Source organism: Armigeres subalbatus, chromosome 1 (assembly GCF_024139115.2).
Source record: "Armigeres subalbatus isolate Guangzhou_Male chromosome 1, GZ_Asu_2, whole genome shotgun sequence".
NCBI lineage: Eukaryota > Metazoa > Arthropoda > Insecta > Diptera > Culicidae > Armigeres > Armigeres subalbatus.
The window spans coordinates 134,369,388-134,392,454 of NC_085139.1; the positions used below are offsets into that span (position 1 = coordinate 134,369,388).

The following is a 23,067-nucleotide window of genomic DNA, read 5'->3' on the forward strand; positions in this document are numbered from 1 at the left end:
CATTTGGCCGAATAGGTCATTTGAAAAGTGCGGTATTTGGCGGCGTCGTTTGCAGACTACGGGACTTAATCTGGTTACGAAGTGCGTAATAAGCCCTATTGACGTGAAATTGACGATTTTCATTTTTGTGATGTTTTATAGCTGACACCTGTGCGAACAGATGCGCATCCCGAGCAGGATAAAATAACTCAAGAAGACTTAATTCTGTTGATGCCTTACTCTGGTGTGCATAAGAGGGTAAAATACCAAAGAAAATATCCCAAAAATAAATTGCGAAATATTTAAGGAATGGCGGGGATCGTTTGGCTGAAACCCATTCGGCCCAATGCCACTAGGCCGAAAGTTGTTTGACCGAATATACCATTTGGCTGAATAGACCATTAGGCCGAAAGTCATTTGGCCGCAAGGGTCGTATGGCCGAAAGGGTCGTTTGGCCGAAAGGGTCGTTTGGCCGAAGGGTCTTTTAGCCGAAATGGTAATTTGGCCGAAAGGGCCATTTGGCCGAAAGGGTCGTTTGACCGAAAGGCATTTGGCCGAATAGGTCATTTGAAAAGTGCGAAATTAGAAGTAAGAAGAGAGACGTCTCAATTCTCATTCCTCATTTCATTTTTACAGCAAGATGAGATATTTTTTCATTTTTCTCTTCTCACTTTCAACAGCGTGAAAAGGTGTGAAACGTGAGTAGTGGGAAGTGAATAGTGAGACGTCTCACTACTCACATCACACTACTCACTTTTCACAGTGAGAAAAGAAAAATGAAGAGTGAGAAGGGAGACGTCTCTCTTCTTATTCAAAATTTCTCACTGACCCTTTCGACTAACTGACCTTCTCGGCCAAATGACCCTTTCGGTTTGTTCGGCCTAGTGGCATACGGCCAAATGGCTTTTGGCCGGATGGGTTTCAGTCAAACGACCCTTTCGGCCACATGACCCGTGTGCGTAACAATGTATTATTCGTTTAGTTTTAAAATACCAAAGCATGTTACTTAATTATTTTGTATAGTAAATTTATAATTTCTAATTTCTATTTTTTTTTGGTTTTTTGCCTCAGATGCACACCAAGTTCATACCAACTTCTATTATAGAGGTCACCGCTCCTGCTCGGGATGCGCGGTAGTTAAGTCGATCACATGTTATCATTTGTGGAAAACAGGAGCTTCCAATATATTGCTGTGTGCTGCAAATTATACTAAATAATAGCCAAAGGGTTGGAGAAGGACACGGCAGGTATTTCCGTCCATCGTCGTAGGGGCTAAAACTAACGAAAGAAACTTCCATTTGCTATACTGCATACGACATGTGCAATTCAACATCGCTCATATTTGTCACCCATCATGTTTGCACTGCTGCACTCGTGAGGAAGGTGGGATCGACTGACTGCGAATGTGTATACTCACGATGACTGACACGATCTGTCATTTGGCACATGCATGCTAGACCTGTTCATGATAATAGGCCTGTCCAATGCCACACATCTCCTCTCATCTCCAAAAAAATGCTATCACCCTTTTCTTCTGCATGAAAAAAATAACACCTACGACATATTATGTATCATTCGATTACTCTCTCTTTATGATACAAAAGCATCTTGCAGCAAACAATCATTCCAGGCACACCATTGTATTGCGAGCATCTCATTTCATAATCGAAGAACACACTTAAATGGTGGCACACATGCATATGGGAAACCACTCTCAAGGAACTCGCGTGCAGTGGGCGTCTCGACTCGCAGTTGTACATACTCGCAACTCGTGTAACATTTCACTTGTACTTGTACTTCACTACCCCTACTTCTACCTTTTTCGAATACACGTCCTATCCACTATGCATTCATAGTTGTGAAACAACCAGCAAAAAACCAGATACCGTAACTAAAAAAAAGCCCGATAAACAGCTCTAAATCATGGCCGAATATCTAATATCAGTTAAATCAAATCTCTTGTGTACCTGTGACCTTTCGGATCCACAACACCAAACTACTTGTAGGCCATCGACCATCGCTGAGCAAGAGATTCTTGGATGAACTGTGACCACTCCGATTCACAATAACACCGTTCTTCTTGCAGGCGTCCCGCCAACGCAGAGGAAGAAACACTTAAATGCGGGCGTCCCACCACGCAGAATTGTGATAATTTCGATCCACAATAACACTATTCTTCTTGCGGGCGTCCCACCAATGCAGAGTAAGAAACACTTGAATGCGGGCGTCCCACCACGCAGAATTGTGATCATTCCGATAACACTATTCTTCTTGCGTGCCTCCCACTAACGCAGAGGAAGAAACACTTGAATGTGGGCGTCCCACCACGCACAATTGTGATCATTTCGATCCACAACAACACTATTCTTCTTGCGGGCGTCTCACCAACGCAGAGGAAGAAACACTTGAATACGGGCGTCCCACCACGCATGATTGTGATCATTCACTTGAATGGGAACATTCACCACGCAGAACTGTGATTCATCTACAGTTACAACAATCAAGCTCTTCTTGAAAAAATATTGAGCGTCTTAGGGAAAAATGTTACAAGGTTAAAATACTTCAAACTTCCATTTACCTCCGCTATATTCGGAAGTAAATGGAAGTTTGAAGTATTTAAGCTCTCCTTATTGAACTCTGTCGCTCCCCGAGACAACGCATGCGAAAACGATTCTTCTTTTTCATAGTTTTGTCTTTTATTCTTCTTCTTATCATAGTTGACCGACTTTTCATAGCACTATAAGTGTTTCCAATTCGTGAAAGTGTGATTTATGTTTCACAATGGTTTTCATATCGAAATAAAAAACATTCATAACTTTATAATATTAGGCATCACGACTATACTCTGATACTCTTCAAAGAAGAGAAGTCTTCGATAATCAAAGGTAATTCAAAATATTTTATTCAAGATGCTAAATGCTTCTAATAGTTCATAGTAGCGTTTGGCTGAATGCAGATGATATTACACTTTCTCTTCGCAAGTCCCATCCCAAATTGCACCTTAAATTTTTCAAAGAATAGTTGAAAAACATTCAAAGAGTACCCCGATCTTTCGATACTTAGCCATCCTCAAAGTAGAAAATTTCTCTTACACATTCCAATCCATTACACTTAGATTCAAAGAACAGTACGAATACGTGTGCTTGATAACTAAAACTGTTGTAAAAAAAAACATTTGAACATTTTAACATTTAATTTTCAAAATGAACTTGTTTTGAGCGCAAAATCATTTTAAAACTGTAGTTCGCTTATTGTTTTCATGATTGTATCATGCTGCATTATTCAGTGGTGGGAGCGTTTTGCATCATTTTCTCCTGTAACAAACGTAAACATTCAAAATTCGCAAACACTTTCGCAAAAGAAATCAGTATTGAGGTAATTTGACACTGAGGGATAAATTTATCTCCCAAAAAAAATGTTATTTATTATTAAGATTTCTAATACTTTTTTGCCAAAGCAGGCACTTAATGATATGTATAAGAAAAAACTTATACATCACATTAGTCACATACATTCCGAAACTTATACTTTTCATTAGCTGTTATTAGTTTTTTTATATGGGATCATTCATTTGGTGGCATAATGAAGAGTATAAGTATTTTCGAATGGTTTTTTGCCAAAACATATAAGGTTATTTTGTTACGTGTAGAGCAAGCAAACAAAACTGTCCAAACCACTGCGAAAAAAATCGGTTGTGGGTCCATGGACAATAACCAAAAAGCAGAATCCCATTGAAAAAGATACATTTCTCGCTTAACTTTTCAAAAGGACCTAAGTAACATTTTTTTCATGAATTAATTTAAGTACTGCAATCAAAAGCTTTCATGTTGTTCTGTTAATTGCGCTATTCAAATTAATTCATGAAAAAAATGTTACTTATGTCCTTTTGAAAAGTTAAGCGAGATTTATCGTCACTCTACGCTACGTCCGAAAATGTTTTCTTTCACACACTTCTAATAACATGATGGGTGACTTCATGCGATATATTTTTAAGAACTCCTGGCAGGATCGCCAAATGTGCAATTCAACATCGCTCATATTTGTCACCCATCATGTTTGCACTGCTGCACTCGTGAGGATGGTGGGATAAAAGATATTTTAGTTACTAGATAAAGATTGTCGCTGTCGTCGCTGTCCGGAACATCTTTTGCTGGCGAGGATAGGGGAGCTAAATGTCAAAGAAGGAAAATCCATGCGATTTGACAGGTATGTACCACACATGTTTCGGACAGCAGAACAAAGGGAACAGTAGCGACAATCTTTATCTAGTAACTAAAATATCTTTTGGTGGGATCGACTGACTGCGAATGTGTATACTCACGATGACTAACACGATCTGTCATTTGGCACATGCATGCTAGACAGTGGTTCTCGATGACAATCTGACGGGCACAAAAAGGCAAAGTGCATCGATCAATCAGAAAATGATTTGCGGACCATTCGAAGACTGCGTGGTCTGCGACGTTTAGCCATGGCCCGAGCTGGATGGAGACGATTGTTTTGTACTGCACAGGCCACTCCGGCCTTAGACTGAATCTATACACATAAAAATGAGTTTCTGTCTGTCTGAACCTTATAGACTCGGAAACTACTGAACCGATCGGCGTGAAAATTTGTATGCAGAGGTTTTTGGGACCGGGGAAGGTTCTTAAGATGGTTCAAGGCCCATCCCTTCTTTGGAAAGGGGGGCTCCCATACAAATGAAACAGAAATTTCGACATAACTCGATAACTAATCAGAGTATAAATCGCTTTCAGGCGAAACGAAGTTCGTCGGGTCTGCTAGTAAATAATAATAATAACACCGGCTGATGTGCTTGAATGTGCCAAGCGCATACCGCACCATATCGTATGGATCAATGTTTGTCATTACCGGGATAATGACTGATAACTCTTGGTGGAAGATGTTGAATAGCTTCGGGTTTTACATTTTTGAATAGCTTCGGATTTGAATACATAGTTTTCTTCGGGCGAAACATGTAATATTTGCACGATTTGAAATTGAGTGAAATGCCGTGCTGCTTGTTAACGACATGGGCACGTCCCTAGGCAGTCTCGCCAAGAAGATATGACGTAACGTGAATATCTGGAATTGAACACTACAGATCATGTCGAAGTTGCAGCGTTGTTGCTAGCTTAGAGACCACTGCAACGCTTTAGATGCTAAGCCCGCATTGCCTTGCCTCATTCGAACCCAAAAAGACGGCACAGTGAATGCTCCAGGTAACATCTATTTTCTCATCGTATCAATTATTCTCAATCCTACCAAACCATTAAAAATACCGCAAGTCACTGCATTGATTTCATCTTTCTACAAAGGGCAGTTTTCAAGTTCATCCCGTTTCTTGCACTCGCTAATAGAGCTTGGCGCCAAAGCTATCCCACTATTTCGGTTTTTCGGACATAAAGTGCAACAGGCATTAGATAAAACGGTTTATTTATACATAACATATTTTTTCAACATTCTTTATTTACATTTGTACGGCTCGAATTGCTATAATTTGGTCCCTATCTACAAAATATACTGTCTGTCTACAACCGCGAGCCTCATGGCAATGAAATCATAGCATAAACCCACTGTAATCCGTGAAAATTGCCCACCAGAGTGGTGATTATTACTCCACTTGTGCGCTTTCCCGAGGGAGGCACTTAGTTCGAGCTGGAGGGATTTTGCCGGCATCCATGTAGGAAAAGCTGTGTACAAGAAGCAACACTACTAGCACTCACGGCCGGTAAAGCTATAATAAAATTCAACATAAATACAACAAATCGAGTCCGGTTTCGGTGGATGGGAAATGCAATAAAAATAAATAAAAACAATAACGTGTATTTAACAAACAGTAATAACAAACAACATCTGGGGGTAAAAAAAGAACCCTAACAAAAACAAACAAAACATGGCAGAAATTAAACGGCCACTGGGAAAATGGAAAGTATGCGAGTCTGGTCGTTGGTAACTAAACAGGATAAAAAAGTATGTTGTCTGTAAAATCGGGAAGCTTTTTTTATTGCTGTGCACCATTCCACATAACTGAAAATGCAAAACATCGTTATTAAGTTTTTAGCCCGATTTATCTTCAATAAAATGTTCATTCTTTTCAATTAGTTTCGTTCTGAATATTTACGGCTTTACTCACAGTTCTATGTTTTGGATGGGTGCAATCCGAGTAAAATAAAAAAAAGATACATATCCGCTCAGTTGAACGTGTTAGTCAATTCAAATGAACCAACGTGTTAAACTATTATTTTGTATTGATAATATGGGGATTTGTGGTGCGAGGCACCTGAAATTGCACAATCAGCAACCAATACTCACATTGATTCTTTCAAATCCATGAAGTTAATCTTTGAAAGCAAGTAAGCATGACCTGCTTTACATGCGATGGTGTTTATCATGAATCATAACCATTAAAAAACATAAATAGCATTGTTTAATAAAAAATCAATTGTAGGTTAATGCTTTTTTTTGCAATTAAAAATGAAAATTATAAAACCTCAGAAGCAGAACTATTTCAAATATGTATACAAAAAAATGAATTCATTATTTTCCCAAAGCTTCACAGATGATATTTGTATCTAAATTATAGTATCACATTATTTGGTTCTTTAGAGCCCTTTTATGAGCCCAATTGGTAACATCGATAGTAACTAAGGGGCCGTTTAAATATTACGTAACGCAAATTTGGGTAATATTAGATCTCCTCCTTACCCTACTTAACTCTTTTTGTATGGATGATTTAATTTATTTGTATGAACCGTAACGCTTGGTCTGACCCCTTCCCTCCCTTTTTGCGTTACGTAATTTGACGTGAACATCCTAACACGGATAGAGTTGTTCTTGTTCTTTAGTTGCTCGAAATCGTGTCCATTATCCATTGCCGGTAGAACGAAATTTTTGTATAAACGTCTGGGTAATTCTTGAAAGCACAACCGGATCCAAATGAAGTTATGCCTACTAGAATCCATGGACCGTGCTTGGTGATGCGACATTGTAATGGTCCACCGGAGTCACCCTGAAACGATAGAAAAAAGGATTAGAGGTAGTATAGGTTTGAAGTAGAGATGGGCATTCAGATCCGGAACCGGTCAAATGATCCGGATCTCTAAAGTGAGTGAATGATTCGTGGATCATTTTTTAAAAGATCCGGTTCACCAGATCAGCAAATTATTTGACCATTTTGTGAGGGTGATATATATTAGGAGTTGGGCAATCCACTTTTAGAGTGCATTGATGACAGATATGCAAATATCGTATAACGGTTTGGTTGCCAACACTAACTAGTAAATAGCAGGCCATGACTTTGACTCTTTCCTCGTGGGACAACAAAACGGAGTCACACGCGCGATTAGACAGCTCACCCCGCGATAGCTCGTTTCGGCAGAACAAGGCCGCACACATTTGTAACGAAATAATAAAATAAAAAGTTCATTCTTTGTAATCCATACGCTTGTAAACAAGAAAGGGTAAAGTTATTGTCAGTACGGTTCAAAAGTGTGAGCCAGAATGACAAAGGTTTCACTTTTTTGCATTCTCCTTACGTTTTGTTCTAAGGATCGGATCTGGTTGAAAGATCCGGATCATTAGAATGAATGACCCAGATCTGAGCCGTTTATCAAAGTGATCCGTTTTGCCCATCTCTAGTTTGAAGTATACCGGATTGCTGATACGAGCCACCACATTTTCTTAGTAGACAGTTCATTCATTGTTGCAAAATCGAAGATGCCAAAAACGGTTTGTGTAAGCCTAAACAAAAGAGCTAGGCCAAAATAGCTGTTACTTTTTCTTCTAGGATTCTCCTTCTTTGTTGGCATTACATCCTCTGTTGGGATATTGCCGCCTGGCATCTGAGTATTCATTAACCACTTCCACAGTTATTAACTGCGAGGTTTCTAAGTTTACTAACATATTGCAATCGTATATCATTAGGCTAACACGATGATACTTTATGCCCAGGGACGTCGTCGAGACAATTTCCAAACCGAAAGTTGCCTAGAACAGCACCGGGAATCGAACCCAGCCACCATCAGCGTTTTTGATTTTTTCACCAGTGAGCACGGGTGTTAGCAAAAGAAGCAATGAGATTGGTGCTGTATTTCTTTGTTTTGCGATGAGGTGAATATATGTTCAGTGAGATGGAAAACGGAACAGTTCCCCTATATATCGACGTCACGTATATATCGGTTTTTGTTCGTATCCGCATGATTTGAAAATGACTGGATGAATTTACTTTATTTTGTCAGTAAATCTATTTGTTATGATCTGATGTAAAAATCCATCAGATTATAACAAATAGATTTACATTTTCACGTATGAAAATCATGAGTACCGTAATCCGGGGGAACATTGATCATTTTTTAAATTGTTTTGTAAATATTTCTTCAGTAACTGAAATCATAGATTTTTTCATATTTTTTAAACGAGTACTGTTACATGTAGAACGTACAAGGCTGTTGTTCTATAATTGTTTAATAACTTTAACCTTGTCTTAAAAATATTTTTTGTAGAGTTTTTTGACTTTGGTAACTTTGATTAATTATTTATTTATAGAGAAAACGTTTGCAAACCCCTTAACTTTCCTAATGCATTAGAAAAAAGTTACGCATTGTGCATTGCGGTCCATCTGGACCCAAGATATCACGATCACAATAACTCGAATATCAATCGATTTTCGATCATTAGGCACCAAACTAAAGCTGTAGGTTCCTAGAGCAAGCCCATGGGGTCCAAAATGACCTCTCTGGTCCCCGGAGAACCTGTACTAAAGAGGCACTGTTTGAGATTCTCAATTTGGCATCTAATTTCTAGTTTCGTTCTATGAAACATAAAATTGCTTGCAAATATATGTTCTGATGATTTCAACTGTATTTGCTAACTTGTATGAGCCATTTCTTGGCATTTTAATCCTTTAGCGGTCATCGGAAAGTCTTCTGGAAGATCCGGAACATCCATAAAATGGCCAATTTCAAAAGTCCATCCCGGAGCTTCGCGATTTTTTCATAGCAATCCATCCTGGCGAATTGTGGGTGCAATCAATAATGCAAGTCTTCTGTGACCTCCAAATACCCCAGAAATGGTTCTCCGGAAGATCCGGAACATCCGTAAAATGGCCAATTTCAAAAGTCCATCCCAGAGCTTCGCGATTTTTTGGTAATTATTCATTCTGGCGAATTGTGAGTGCAATCGATAGTGAAAGTCTTCGGTGAGTTCATTCAAGAGCTTCGCGATTTTTAGGCACCATCCATATGAGTGCAACCAATAATGAAAGACTTCTGTGACCTCCAAATGCCCCAGAAACGGTCCTCCGGGAGATCCGGAACCTTCGTAAAATTGGTTAATTCCAAAAGTTCATCCAAGAACTTCGCGTTTTTTTCGAAACCATTCATACCGGCGAATTGTGTATGTAATCAATAGTGAAAGTGCTCTGAGACCAAATGTTCCCAAAACGGTGCTTCGGAAGATTCGGAACATCCGTAAAAAAAAGTCTTCCGTGACCCCAAAAGCTCCCGAAACGGTCCTCTGAAAGATCCGGAGCATACGTAAAAGTGCTCAATATGAAAAATACATTCCGGAGCTTCGCGATTTCTTCATAACCAATCATACCGGCAAAATGTCTGTGCAATCAATTGAGAAAATCTTCTGCAACCCGCAAATGCTCCCGAAACGGGCCTCTGGAAGATCCGGAACATCCGTGAAAGTGGCCGATTCCAAAAAAATATTTCAGAGCATTGTTATTCTATGCGTAACCATCCATACGGAAGAATTGGGTGCGCAATAAATTGTTAAGGGGCCAATTTCTTCACCTTCGCTTAAATCTTAAGCGGTGCTTACCCACACGATTAAACCTGGTTTAAAGCGTAAGCGGAGATGAAGAAATCGGCCCTTAGTCTTATTAGATGACCACAAACGGCCCTCTGGGAAATCCGAAACATCCGTAATAGTGATCAATTCCAAAAGTTCATCTCAAAGCAAATTTTCGAAACTGTTTATATCAGCGAATTGATTATGCAATCAATAGTGAAAGTCTTTTGTGACCCGAAATGTGTGACCCGACCGCAATACGGTCTCAAGAAACCCAAAACATCCGTAAAATAGGTTAATCCTAAAATTTGATCCCAGAGCTGCCCATTTTTGTTAACATTCACGGTAACGGTGAGTTATATGTGGAGTCAATAGTGAAAGTCCTCTGTGACCTACCAAAAGGTAATCACAATCGATTTTTTAGAAAATATTGTTAACGGCATGTTACGTCTGCAATCGACAGCAAAAGTCCTCTTTTATCGCCAATGATTACATCAAAACGGTTCTCCGGGAAGAAATTTACCAGATTTCAGCAAGGTGCCAAGATCCTCCGGAAATTTCTTCGGAAGTACATCAAGTAATTCTTCCTAAGTTCCTAAAGGCATTCCTCTAGAACAGGTCCGCCCAACCTTTTCAAGCCACGGGCCAATTTTTAGAATTCACACGTGCTAGCGGGCCAAAAAATATTTTGCACATAACTTTTAAAATACTTCCAAAAAAATATATAAACTAAACACGATTTAATTGCGTTCAAACAATCTTTTTTGTTTATTTTGATTTCGTCGATGCATTAGAGATTCATTTGAAACACTGAATTAGTCTATTCATACCTTTTACCGGATGTTAAAAAAATGAAAATTTCGTTACTTTACCAGTATATTGAATAGATTTGCATGAGCTGTTTTCAACAGGATGAAAGAAATTTACCAGATTTCAGAAAGGTGCCAAGATGCTCTATGTTCAAGTTATTGAGATATTTGGCGATATCTGCTAGAAAATCATCTATTAAGGATTTAGAAAAAGTGCCATTTTGTTTTCTCCTTGTTCTGGAGGAACAGGTTTTCTTTGTTAGTTGTTCCTGCATTGGGAATAAAGCTGCCAATTTCTCTGTCATTCGAAAATGACCATGAAGAAAGCCACCTTTGCCATGTTTTCATGTCAGTACTTTCATCGTTTGCGAGAATATGAAGCTGGCGGCTTTTTCACGTAAAGTAGCTTTTAACTCTTCTGCGAGAACTTTTACTCTTCACCGTGTTTCGCGCAAACTAATGTTACTGAAGGAGGCTGTTTCCTTAGTACACGATGTCAACAACAGCTGAAATGCATTCCTTAACAAGTTCTCCGTCCTGGAAAGGTTTCATCTGTTTTGCCAAAATCTTTCTAATAGCAAAACAGGCCCGTACTACATTTTCTGACTTCGTATTAGCTTGAGTGAAAAGAGATTGTAGCCTTTAAAATCCATCGCAAATAACCTTTTATAACGTTCTTGAAGACCATACAAGAGTGGTATGAAACCAAAATGTTACTAAATGTTACTAGCAAAAATTTCCGAATAAGTTAATTGAACCGGCCTATCTTTTTTCAACGTGAAGATAAACTACTATGACCAATCTTTATTGAAAACGCGATATTCCACCATCAACCATTTGGGTTTTGTATCTTGGAGTCGCTTATTCAATCATTTCAAATGATGTAAAATATTATTTTTCGTTTCAAATTCAAATTAATGGTTTTACAGCGCGAGCTTTGATTTAAAACTTACATATTGAATAATTAATAATAAAAAAAACTTCTGGAGCCGGATAGAAAAGCTGGCGGGCCGATTATAAGGTTATTTTTCTTACATGCCGCGGGCCACAAAAAATGGAACCAAGGGTCGCATCCGGCTCGCGGGCCGTACGTTGGGCAGCCCTGCTCTAGAAGTTCTTCCGAGAATTCACCCGGAAGTTCCTTCGCAACTTCCTCCAAAAGTTCATCAAGTAATTCCTCAGGAAGTTCCTAAAGGCATTCCTCCGAGTATTCTTCCCGAAGTTGCTCCGGGAATTCTTCAGAAAGTTCTTCCGGAAGTTCCACAATAAATTCCTCCAGAAGTTCTAAAGTTTATTCGGGAACTCCTGCAGAAGTTCCTCCTGGAACTCCACCTGAGGTTCTTCCGGAAATTCATCCGAAGTTCCTCCGGGGATTATTCCGTGAATTTTCTTGGACACTTTCACGGATGTTCCGAAGTACCATTACGGGTGCATTAAGGTGTCACAGAAGACTTTCATACATACTTTCATGCGAATTGCATACAGATAAACTTTTGAAATTTACCACTTTTACGGATGTTCTGGATCTTCCAGAGAGCCACTTCGAGAGCATTTGGGGGTCACAGAAGACTTTCACTTTTGATTGCACTTACGATTTGTCAGGAAGGATTGCTACTAAAAATCACGAAACTCTGGAATGATTTTTTTTAATTGTCTATTTTACGGATGTTCCGAAACTTTCGGAGGACCTTCTTTGTTGTTGGATATTGGGAAGGTATTCGTTAGGTCAGGATTTGCCGGTAGCTGGCAATGTGACCGTGGTAGATCTTATCCCGTAACACACCACGTAAACCACCCAGCGTTACGGGTATTGATTTTATTGTTCAAAAAATGTGTGCAATACATGTCTGATAGTATAATAGTGTGAATTGGTATGTGCGTCCAAATGAATGATGAGGGTTGCATAACTCGAACCACATACCAAGATGTATCCATTAACCTCTCCCAAATAACAAAAATCCTTCCTGTGACAACTGTGGAGATGCGGAGGTGTTCTCGGTCTCTAGTAGCAACGAATGTCACACTAATATTTCCTCCCTTCCTCGATGACCGTAAGGACGTGGCCAGCGCCGTTATTGACTCTAAAAGCTGTAAGCTACCAAAACGTGCACATTGAGGATGGACAGCTATACCCGGGCGCCATCCAATTGATTCTCTGTGCAATTTTGCTTGGCTTTGCCGTGGCTTCTTTATAAATTTACATTAATTAACCAGCCATCATATCTCTCATAATCTCTTCGTTTGGAGAAATAGGCAGCTGGGGAAGTGAAAGGCGGAGTTAACGAAATGTTTACAAACTCTATGTTTTATTTTTCTAAGGTACAGTAAGGTAAGTGGGTAAATGGGGTAAGTGAAAAAAAACGCAAATATTTCACTGATGAAGCACATAATTATTCAATTTCACTTCACAATCATACAAGGCCATTCAAACCATTGTGTTGAATAAGTGAAACATGAAAAAATGAACCATTTCGACATGCGAGAGTAAAAGTTTATTAACCTGCCAAGATTATGTTTTGCACAAGTTGTTTTGTGTGTCAACAAATACTAATATTATTTATGTTGTTTTTCATAACACTTTCAATATTAGTGCATTGATAAGTTGGTTTTCTCAGTAGTTTTGAACATAAGCCACAAAAATATTGATATGAACATCAAAAATTTTGAAAAAAATATTTTATGACTTTGTCTGTTTTTTACCACGGGTGGGGCAAGTGAAAATTTTCCGACTATGAATGCATTTCTCTATTTTTTCAAACATAAATAATTTCTATTGAGCGTATATGAATAAATAATACAATATTTACATTTCCGAAGGCTTTTGAATATTAGAGTGATACGTGGTAATAATGAATTAGGAACCGAAAACGCAAATCGTGTCAGTGTACCTATTAAGTAATCCATGTTTGATAAATAATTTGTGAAAAATGGTATTTGTGGAGCTTAAATACAAGAATCACTACTATTGCAGATATATCAACAACTATGATTTATTTAGCCGAAATTTAGAAGACTTAGCCATTTGTTAATGTAGACTCTTCTACTGGATTGTTTGAAGCACAACACTGATGATTCCAGGTTTGATTATTATTTCAAAGATAATGTCTCTGCATACACAAAACAACACTATCGCCAAGGTTCATTATCTTACTATACACCTGAAATAGAAAGTAATGTTCGCCACAAATGGAGATGAAATGTTAGATTTCAAAAAGTTCAAGTGAAGAAAACAAAACAAAAATCATATAATGTAAGCACTCCAGTGTCCTTTGGCTTTCTTGAAGTATCAAAAAGCATCACAACAGAACACAATTGCGCTCTTTTCAGTATAATTATCGTTTGCATGAAATATATGAACAGAAAATGTGTTCTTATATTGAAAAATCCTATTTTAAAATGATGTTTTCACTTACCCCACAAGTAGGGCAAGTGAAAAATTCAATCAGATTTTTTGGTTTTCCAAATATTTTGTATCCTAAAAGTATTTTTCAAAGATCTTGTTCGCAGGCATATAAAGATTGGATAGATAATTCGTTATGTCATAAATATGATAAATTTCTATATTATATTCAAATTGTATGACTTGATGAACATGAACTATACGATTTCCTTTACCCACTTGCCCCATTGTACCTTATCTTTTATTGTTCTGCAGCTTGAACATGACCCCTTTTTATTCTAGTAGAGATTGTAGGAGAAATGCATTCATGACAGAATGGGCGAAAATCCATCTTTCTATATAATAAAAATAAAATGGTCTGTGTTCGTATCCGCATAACTCAAAAACAGCTAAATGGACTTTCTCCATTCCTTCATCAGGATGTTGGTTATCGTTTCCGAAGGGTTTATATGAAATTTCCTTATGCAAAAAGCACGAATAAAGTCGATTAAATCGTGAAAAACTAAAATTAAGATTTTTTGTAAATTTTGATGGGCAGTTCACAATGTCTGCCGAGTCGACTAGTTAATTAAATTTATAGAAGTTTGCATGTTTTTAAAAGTTTATGTTTTTCGAATGTATGTATTTACGGACCATGTTGAACCTCACTTGGAAATTTCAAGTCGGACATCGGGACGCAATCTTGCCGCTAGCTCTGAGGAAGCCTCTATCCCTCTCAGCGCAGTCGAGCCCTTCCTGCCAGCGTCCAACAGCCGTTCCGGTCCTGCGTCTGAGTTGGGAGATGAGGTCTTCCGAGCTCCATCGTCAGGCAAGTACAACGAGCGTGCAATCGTTACCCTACCTGATAGTGTTTCGATTTCCAGTGCTCCATCATCCGGGTACCCGAATTCCTAGCCCGAACCCGATCTCAACATATACTACCAAAATGTTGGAGGGATGAATAGTCGTATTGAAGACCATCATTTAGCCGCTCTGGACCAATGCTACGACATCATCGTGCTTGTTGAGACATGGCTAGATTATAGAATGCTTTCTGGTTACGTTTTCGGGGACGGGTACGAGGTATTCCGATATGATCGCAACTCAAACAACAGCGCGAAAGCTATAGGAGAAGGAGTGCTTGTCGCTGTTAGGACGAGACTAAAGGCGAAAGCAGGTTTGGGTATCCATCGCACTCAAAAACTGTCACCTGTTACTCTGTGCTGCCTACATTCCTCCTGACCGTACTCGAGATCTTCATCTCATCGATGCACATTGCCGGTCAGTTAGTACTGTGTCGAGTAACGCGGCCCCTTGTGACGAAATTGTGGTATTGGGGGACTTCAACCTTTCGGGTGTCGCTTGGATTCGGATTCATAGTGGTTTCCTCTGTCCAGATCATGCACTCTCCACTTTTCATCCTGGAGCCATCACGTTTATTGACAGCTATAGTTCTGCAGATATGTTCCAGATCAACAACGTGACTAATGACAACAATCGCATTTTGGATCTTTACTTTGTTAACGGCTTCGACACTGCCCCTTTCATTTCAACTGCACCCGCACCATTAGTAAAGCTCGTTCCACATCATTCCGCATTAGTTATCGCAGTCAAGAATTATGGTTCTCTTGAATTCTCCATCACTTCATCGACAGTTTCGTACGATTTTCGGAAGGCAGACCACCGTAGTATAGAAGCTGTGTTGTCTAATTTGGATTGGGAGTATATTCTGGATTCAGACGTTGTCAATCTCGCTGCACAAACTTTTTCGCACGTCTTGGCTTATGTTATAGATCGGCATGTCCCGAAGAAGATTGTTCGCGATGGCTCCCGCGTTCCTTGGATGACAAATGAATTACGTTTGCTAAATAGAATGAAGAAGGCCGCACTCAAAAGATTTACCAAATATCGTACACTCCCGCTGAAACAACACTATGTCAGGCTGAACTACGAATACAATCGCTTGAGTAAGACCTCTTATCACCGATACGAGCAGAGAATTCAATCTAGGCTTCGATCACATCCAAAATCCTTTGGAATTACGTTAATAAGCAACGAAAGGAGAAAGGATTGCCTTCATCTATGGTATTGGACGACGTATCGTCCTCGACGCAACAAGATATCTGTAGCATATTCTCTGCTAAGTTTTCCAGCGTTTTCTCAAATGAAGAGCTCCCTGCCGATCACATCTCACTTGCCGCAGAGAATGTTCCGGTCACAAATCAGACGCTAAGCAGCGTGGATGTTTCAGACACGAGGATTTCCAATGCCGCAACCAGACTGAAATCCTCATTCCATCCAGGCCACGATGGGATTCCGTCCTCATTACTCAAGAAACACATCGTTTCCCTGCTTTCTCCACTTCGTTGCATTTTCCAGCTTTCTCTGTCAACCGGTTTGTTCCCGTCATGCTGGAAAAAGGCGCAAATGTTTCCAGTCTACAAAAAAGGCAGCAACAGTGACGTCAATAACTACCGGGGCGTTACTTCATTGAGCGCTGTTTCAAAATTATTTGAGTTGGTTGTCATGGATCCAATGCTATTCCATTGTAAGCAGTACCTGAGCGATGATCAACATGGGTTCATTGTCGGTCGATCCACCACGACAAATCTACTGTGTCTAACCTCGTATGTTACCGACAGCTTACTAGAACGAGCTCAAACGGATGTTATTTACACGGATCTATCTGCTGCTTTCGATAAGGTGAACCATGAGATTGCAATCGCTAAGCTCGAGAGAATTGGAATTAACGGCAATCTTCTTAGCTGGTTCCGTTCCTATCTTACGGATCGGAAACTAACGGTTACTTTAGAAGACTGTTATTCATTTATGTTTAGTGCCACCTCTGGCATTCCGCAGGGCAGTCACCTGGGACCATTGATCTTTCTGCTCTATTTCAACGATGTGAATTCTGTTATCGAAGGCCCACGGTTGTCCTATGCGCAAACGACCTCAAAATTTATCTGAAGATCCGCTCATTGCGTAGACCTGCAACGCCAACTCGACGCCGTCGCAAATTGGTGTTCATTGAATCGAATGGTGATCAACCCGGCAAAGTGCTCCGTTATTACTTTTTCTCGAAAGAAAGAGCCGATCATGTATAACTATGAATTGAGAGGAACGACAATCGAGCGCGTAAATCACGTGAAGGATCTCGGGGTAATCCTGGATTCACAACTGACTTACAAGCAGCACATCGCATACGTCGTCGATAAGGCTTCAAGAGCTCTTGCAGTTGTGTTTCGAATCGCTAAAACTTTCTCTGACATATATTGCTTGAAATCGCTATATTGCTCGTTAGTGCGCCCCACTCTAGAGTATTGTTCAGCCGTTTGGAGCCCATACTACAACAATGGTGTGGAACGATTGGAATCCGTTCAGCGTCGTTTTCTTCGGTTCGCACTTCGAAGGCTGCCGTGGAGTGACCCTTTCCAGTTACCAAGCTATGAGAGCCGCTGTCGCCTGATCAACCTTGACACTTTGCAAGTTAGAAGGAACGTCACTAGAGCATTGACCATTGCTGACGTCGTACAAGACAGGGTTGATTCAAAGGCTCTTCTTGAGCTTATCAACCTGAAAGCCCGTCCGAGAGCTCTTCGTCACTATGTAATGTTGAGGCCAAGAAACCATCGAACAAATTACGGTCAGGAAGGAGCTTTAGGCGGTTTGCAGCGGATATTCAATCAAGTTTCACAATTGATTTTGTGGTTTATGCTAACGTAAAAACAACACGACACTAATAAAACGCGACGCGAGACAAGACATAAAACTTATCGTTTTTACACTCGTCAACTAAGATTTAAAAAATTACCTTTTACGTCGACCGGTTTCGGGCGCGATGTTGCCCATCATCAGGACTATGTCCAACTGACTACTTTTCGTACGTTGCTCGTACACGTTCGGTTGCAATTAGGGAAGGTTTGTATCGGCCAGGCCGAAAAGGTTGGATACGATGGGAGGATCGTCTTCATTCATCAGCTGTTCTTTGGCATTTGTGATGAACATTGACTCCCAAGCGTTAAGCTGGGAGTTTTTCCTTAAGTTTCACAAGTGTTTGATTTCCATTTGTCAGAGGTTCTCCGGCGTAAATTTTATTGTTTTTTTAATGACCAAGCTTCTTAGCTATATTAATGTGTGTTGCCATGACTTGACTATCTGTATGTTTTTATTATGAATATTGTATTATATTGTATTTCATCCATAACATCATTGGGGCAGCAAAAAGCCTGTTGATGTATAATAATAATAAATAATTCTGAAAAAAAAAATACTTTTGCGATGGTGATGCTTTGAATCGTTGTTTCAACTTTCCCCGCACCACGCATTTCTATTTGCCCCAATGAGTTGAACATGCGGAGCAATATCAAACAACCAAAATACAAAAATTAAAACGAGTCTTTCATCGATTTTTCATAATAATTATGCTTATTCAACACTGAATGATTACCTACGCGGAAAATTTGCTGAAAAGACTCTCCCAAACATCGTTTTGAGACCTGCTTCATTGACACGTCAAATAGTTGGTTTGGATTTTGCAAAGAACGAAAACTAAACAATGGCAGGGATGGCTTTTGAAAGCTGCATTCTTCCGGGAATGGCAGTGAGAAGGTTTAGGGGAGTAGTTTGTTGTTATTTTCTATCTCAATTACAGCTTCGTTTCAACTTACCCCGCATTTCAACTTGCCCCAGTGAACCTTATACTAAAGTTAATTATGCAAATTAATTTGGTTGAACTTATTTCCGAATGACTTTCAGGAACTTCTTCTCACGGACAAGCGTAGATTTCATATTATGCCCTCCTCCCCTAACTTGTCCACGTGGTACATAGACGGTTCTTTAGTATTGTTTCTATTTGCAATTTGTCTTAGCATTATTTATCGTTTCCATTGTTTTTTGTTTCACAGATTATCCTTCGTATCTGTATACAACAATGATAGAATGAATTTTAAAATGAATTTTGCTTTGGTAAAAAACAAAAAGTCATTCTATCCTGTAACTAGCGCGGTAGATCACTAAAAAAGTCAAGATATCAAATCTTAATACATCAAAATTGTCGTCTTGATAATGATAATTGTACATTTCAGCTTTTCCCACTTTTGAATCCATGAAATAATAATTACCACACAAGTCCCACCAGTTCCGTCCACATTCCCCGCGCAAAGATGTCCACGATGTAGTTTGATGAAATCTCCGTACGCTTCTTCACACCTAGAAATGAAAAGAAGAAAATAGACACAAGGGAAATTGTCATGCATAAAAGCATGAGTCAGAATTATTACACAATCTTAGAAAAAAAGAACTATAGCAAATTGGTGCACATGCACATGCAAAAACCGATGACATTCGAATTCAAATAAAAGCAAGCAGCGCTGGAACAAAAGCTTGGAAACAAATGTGCAATACTTTTTACTACTTTGGATGGGGGCCTTCGTCTGCAGCAGGATGTCAGTTAATTCATCATCGATTGTCGACTTGCCCCAACCTGTTGCCAAACAGTCCACGTACTGGGACGTATCGGGCATGGCACTGGATCCCGCAGCGGAGTAGTCCTGTTCTTCTCCGTACTCGTTTCGGTAGTTCTCATTCCGAAAGAGGGCCCCGTGGGTGAATTTATCGTTTCGCCGTCGTTTTCCACCGTGCCGAGTTCCACGATGAATCCCATCACCATTTTCGTCGTCATCGTTGTCATCAATGTTGCTATTGTCATCTCCGAAATCTGTAGTCTGGTATAGGCGACGCCCTCTACGGTTTGTTTTCGGGATTTTTCTGGGCTTGGTTGAATTCCCTCTGTTCAGCAGGTGTTCTCGTATCATGGTGCTTACGACGACTCGCGCCGTTCGCGGACGACGTGGCAACTCCCCTAGAAGCCGTAACCGCCGAAGATAATTGTCCTCTCGTTCGGGAAGTGGTTCTGGGAAGTTGGATTCTGTTTCGATGCCATCCTCTTTGTTTCCCATACTTCCCGGAGCCGAACCCTGCCCCGCACTGACTGGTTCCGGCGGGCGACCAAGATAGTCGTAAAAAAATAGCTGACCAGCTCCAGGTTTGAATTTCGATCGATCCAGCTCTGGTCGGGGATCGTTGGCTAAAGTGTTGACTTTAATGTCAGCAAACGGCAGGCATATTTTCTTCACTCTTGAATTCGGTGTAATGTTGGCTGGTTTATTCAATTTCATAAGCACTGGAATTGAAAATGAATAATTGTCAGTAAGGAAATGTACGAGAGTGCAAACAATCAATTGTAATACACCGTGTCCATTATATTCTTATACACTTTTTCATATCGTCATAGTGTTCAAGCTATTTGAAAGCGCGGCGTTCAAAATTACAAAAATAAAAAGCAAATCAAATTCCTTTTCATTGCTTTGTTTTTGATGAAATGAACATGCGAGCTATGAGATGAAATGCCGAACAGTTACTCTATTATGAAATAGAAGTTCATACCATGAATTTGGTCCAACACTATTGAATAGAATAGAACAGTCCAATGAACGAGCATTAAATTTTAGTGCATATTTTGACCCAGTTCACATACGGAATTCTTCATGATTAGTTTTAAAAACGTTTGAAGTTGTTGAAAAGGTTTAAGGCGGTATTATTCCAAATCACCTGCTCCATATCACATTAACTGTCAATGAAACAATGACAAATAAAATTTGTATGAGAACATATTGGACATGGTGTACACATATTTTAAATAATCGGAATTTTACGAAACCGCATCAAGCGATTTTTTGACTGACTTGTGTTTGTAAATAGAATGGAAATTAATTCATATCAATTAATGTTCACATTTGCTGTAGAATATCTTCAGTTATGGGGTTGAGAAAAATCCGATAGGATTTGTGTTAAATTGATTCTGCTCTACACAAATTTGAACGAAAAAAAGGCAATTTTGTATTGGCACTGGTGTGATTTAGCAAAACCGCGAACAAATTCTGCAATACTCAAGGTAACACAAGAGTCAAAATGCAAGCATAAGATCAGCACGCTTCAAAAATGGACCAACTCTTCCGTTTTTCTTATGTTGAGCAATAAATGGCAAGAAATTGGGGTCCACGCCTTCGCGTTCATTGACATCATGGCCTGAAGCCTGGTAGAGGAAAATTGAATTAAACCAACAAATATTAACCATGTACTGAGATGAGATACAAGTAATTCGGTAAAATACTAATGAGTGTTAAATGCTAGATCGGGAACAAGAAGAATCTTCTTCCTATCGACTACCAAGTATGTATAATTTCTTGTTGATGCTACAGGTCATTAATAATTTAGGTAATAACTATTTCGTTTTTGTAATTCTGTTGATAATATTTCTAGCAGTCGTGTTCAATATAGGTAATTCAGTTATATGGACAAGAAAAAACTATTGCTGGGAGATCCCAACTATACACAAAATAAGAACAAACAGTCCCCAAACATAGATCTCCTCTTAAAACTTCCGGGAATCAAAATAAGAGCAGCAAAGACCTATAAAATACCATTAGACGATTCTTAACTGCTTTCATCGTTAGCTCATACCAAGATCGTGCTTGAAATTGTGATATTTGTCATGCAGGACAATCCTGTCGACGGGGATTCGCTGCTCGTATCCGGATTCGTGTGACCTATCGTACTCGCCTAGCACCACTGTCCATAGTGGTGGTAGGGGTAAGTTGAACAAATCACTGGAATGATTTCGAAGTTAATCCTGTGAAGTCAGCTATACTTTGGACATACTGAACATAATTACTTATGAATGCAATGAGCAGCCGAAAGCACCCAATTCCTATCAATGAGTACTCCGCCGCACCAGTGCCCGATGAATCCATACGAGGGATGCAGTAGCTCCAGTGATACCTGCCATGGATACTGGCCTTCCAGGGTTGGTACTCCGTGCATAATCTTTGGGTTGCGGTTGGCTTCGTCCGGGTCGTTGTCTATATCAGGTCTTTGTTGTTCTGAAGATGTCGTTGTTGAACGATTGTAGAAACTATTCCAATCGTTGTCGCTGTATGAATTGGTGCTGCTGCTGCGAGGTTGTCGACGAGAGGTACGTACTCCGCAATCTACAAAAAAGGATAAAAATTGGAGACACATATTAGAAATTGAATAGTAATATAATAACATTTTAGTATGTTTAGTATGCCAGTTAACTAATTTTACCTAAACTTTTTATAAAGCCAATTCACGAAACATTCTACAAGCACGCAATTTGTTTTAAGAATTATATTTAAAATAAGCCAAAACATTCTTTTGCATATAAACAATTAAAAATGAAAAACGATTTGTAAATAACACCTGATTGTTTCGTAAAACGCTACCTGAAATCCATAAAATAGTTCGGTGACCCCCATAAAGAATAATTTTAAGATCCGTAACTAAGCTAAAATTTAGCAATGAATTGGAAAATATGTACCGTTGAACACGATCAAGAAAAACAATATCATTCCTGCTATTTTCCCATAAACCTATAACAAATGATCCATAATTCTTTGGAAAATGATCCATAAAAAACTATATTTTGATCCATAAAACTTCAAATTTTCGAAATTTTTATTATGATCCATATCATCGGTAATATGATCCATAGTTTTGGTCATTTGATCATAATTTTGTTTATATGATGCATTATTTTGGTGAAATTATCCTTTTTTTTTTGTTCCAAGCGTTATGGATCATATGACTGCGAAATGGTGAGTTGACATCCGGGAAGCGGCGCCTAACATAGCTCTGGTCCTCACAAGTTCCAATACTCACGCTTCCACGGGTCTTCCGATGACAATTGACCGCCAGCTAAGGGTTGCGTACTTAGCTGGTAGTGCAGCCTGGGCACTGCTGTCCTTCTGACAACAGCTAGAGTGAGAGGGTGCGTCCTGTGGGGTCTGCCTAGGACGTGGTGGGGTTCGACAGTGGACTCTGTTGAAATTCTATAAAAAGCTGCATGTGTCCCCAAGCAGGCCCTATCAAAGCGACCGTGTGCCGCTCAAAGCGCACTAGCCTAGTCCTGGTGTTGGGTGGGACTTTAAACAAATTTGACCCGACTGATCGAGTTTCTGTCCACCAAGGAGGTGCGGCTCCAACAGCGTCTGTTCTGGCATCCAGCGGCTGAGTATGAAATGC

At 39.5% G+C, this 23,067-nt stretch overlaps 1 protein-coding gene across 7 annotated transcripts in view; it reads right to left on the bottom strand.

Moving 5' to 3' along the window:
* Positions 1-5,416: 5,416 nt before the first annotated feature.
* The window catches only part of LOC134205150 (uncharacterized), a 95,501-nt gene continuing 77,850 nt past the window's right edge, over positions 5,417-23,067 (bottom strand). For 6 of the 7 annotated variants that reach the window (XM_062680119.1, XM_062680123.1, XM_062680121.1 and 3 more), the window contains exons 4-8: positions 21,698-22,013; positions 21,487-21,632; positions 19,369-20,146; positions 19,086-19,173; positions 5,417-6,991 (exon numbers count right to left, since the gene is read on the bottom strand). In XM_062680119.1, the coding sequence (XP_062536103.1) occupies positions 6,824-6,991; positions 19,086-19,173; positions 19,369-20,146; positions 21,487-21,632; positions 21,698-22,013 (1,496 nt within the window). In that variant the 3' untranslated portion in view covers positions 5,417-6,823. Of the gene's footprint in view, positions 6,992-19,085; positions 19,174-19,368; positions 20,147-21,486; positions 21,633-21,684; positions 22,014-23,067 lie in introns of all 7 variants that reach the window. The other variant, XM_062680125.1, reaches the window with a different exon arrangement.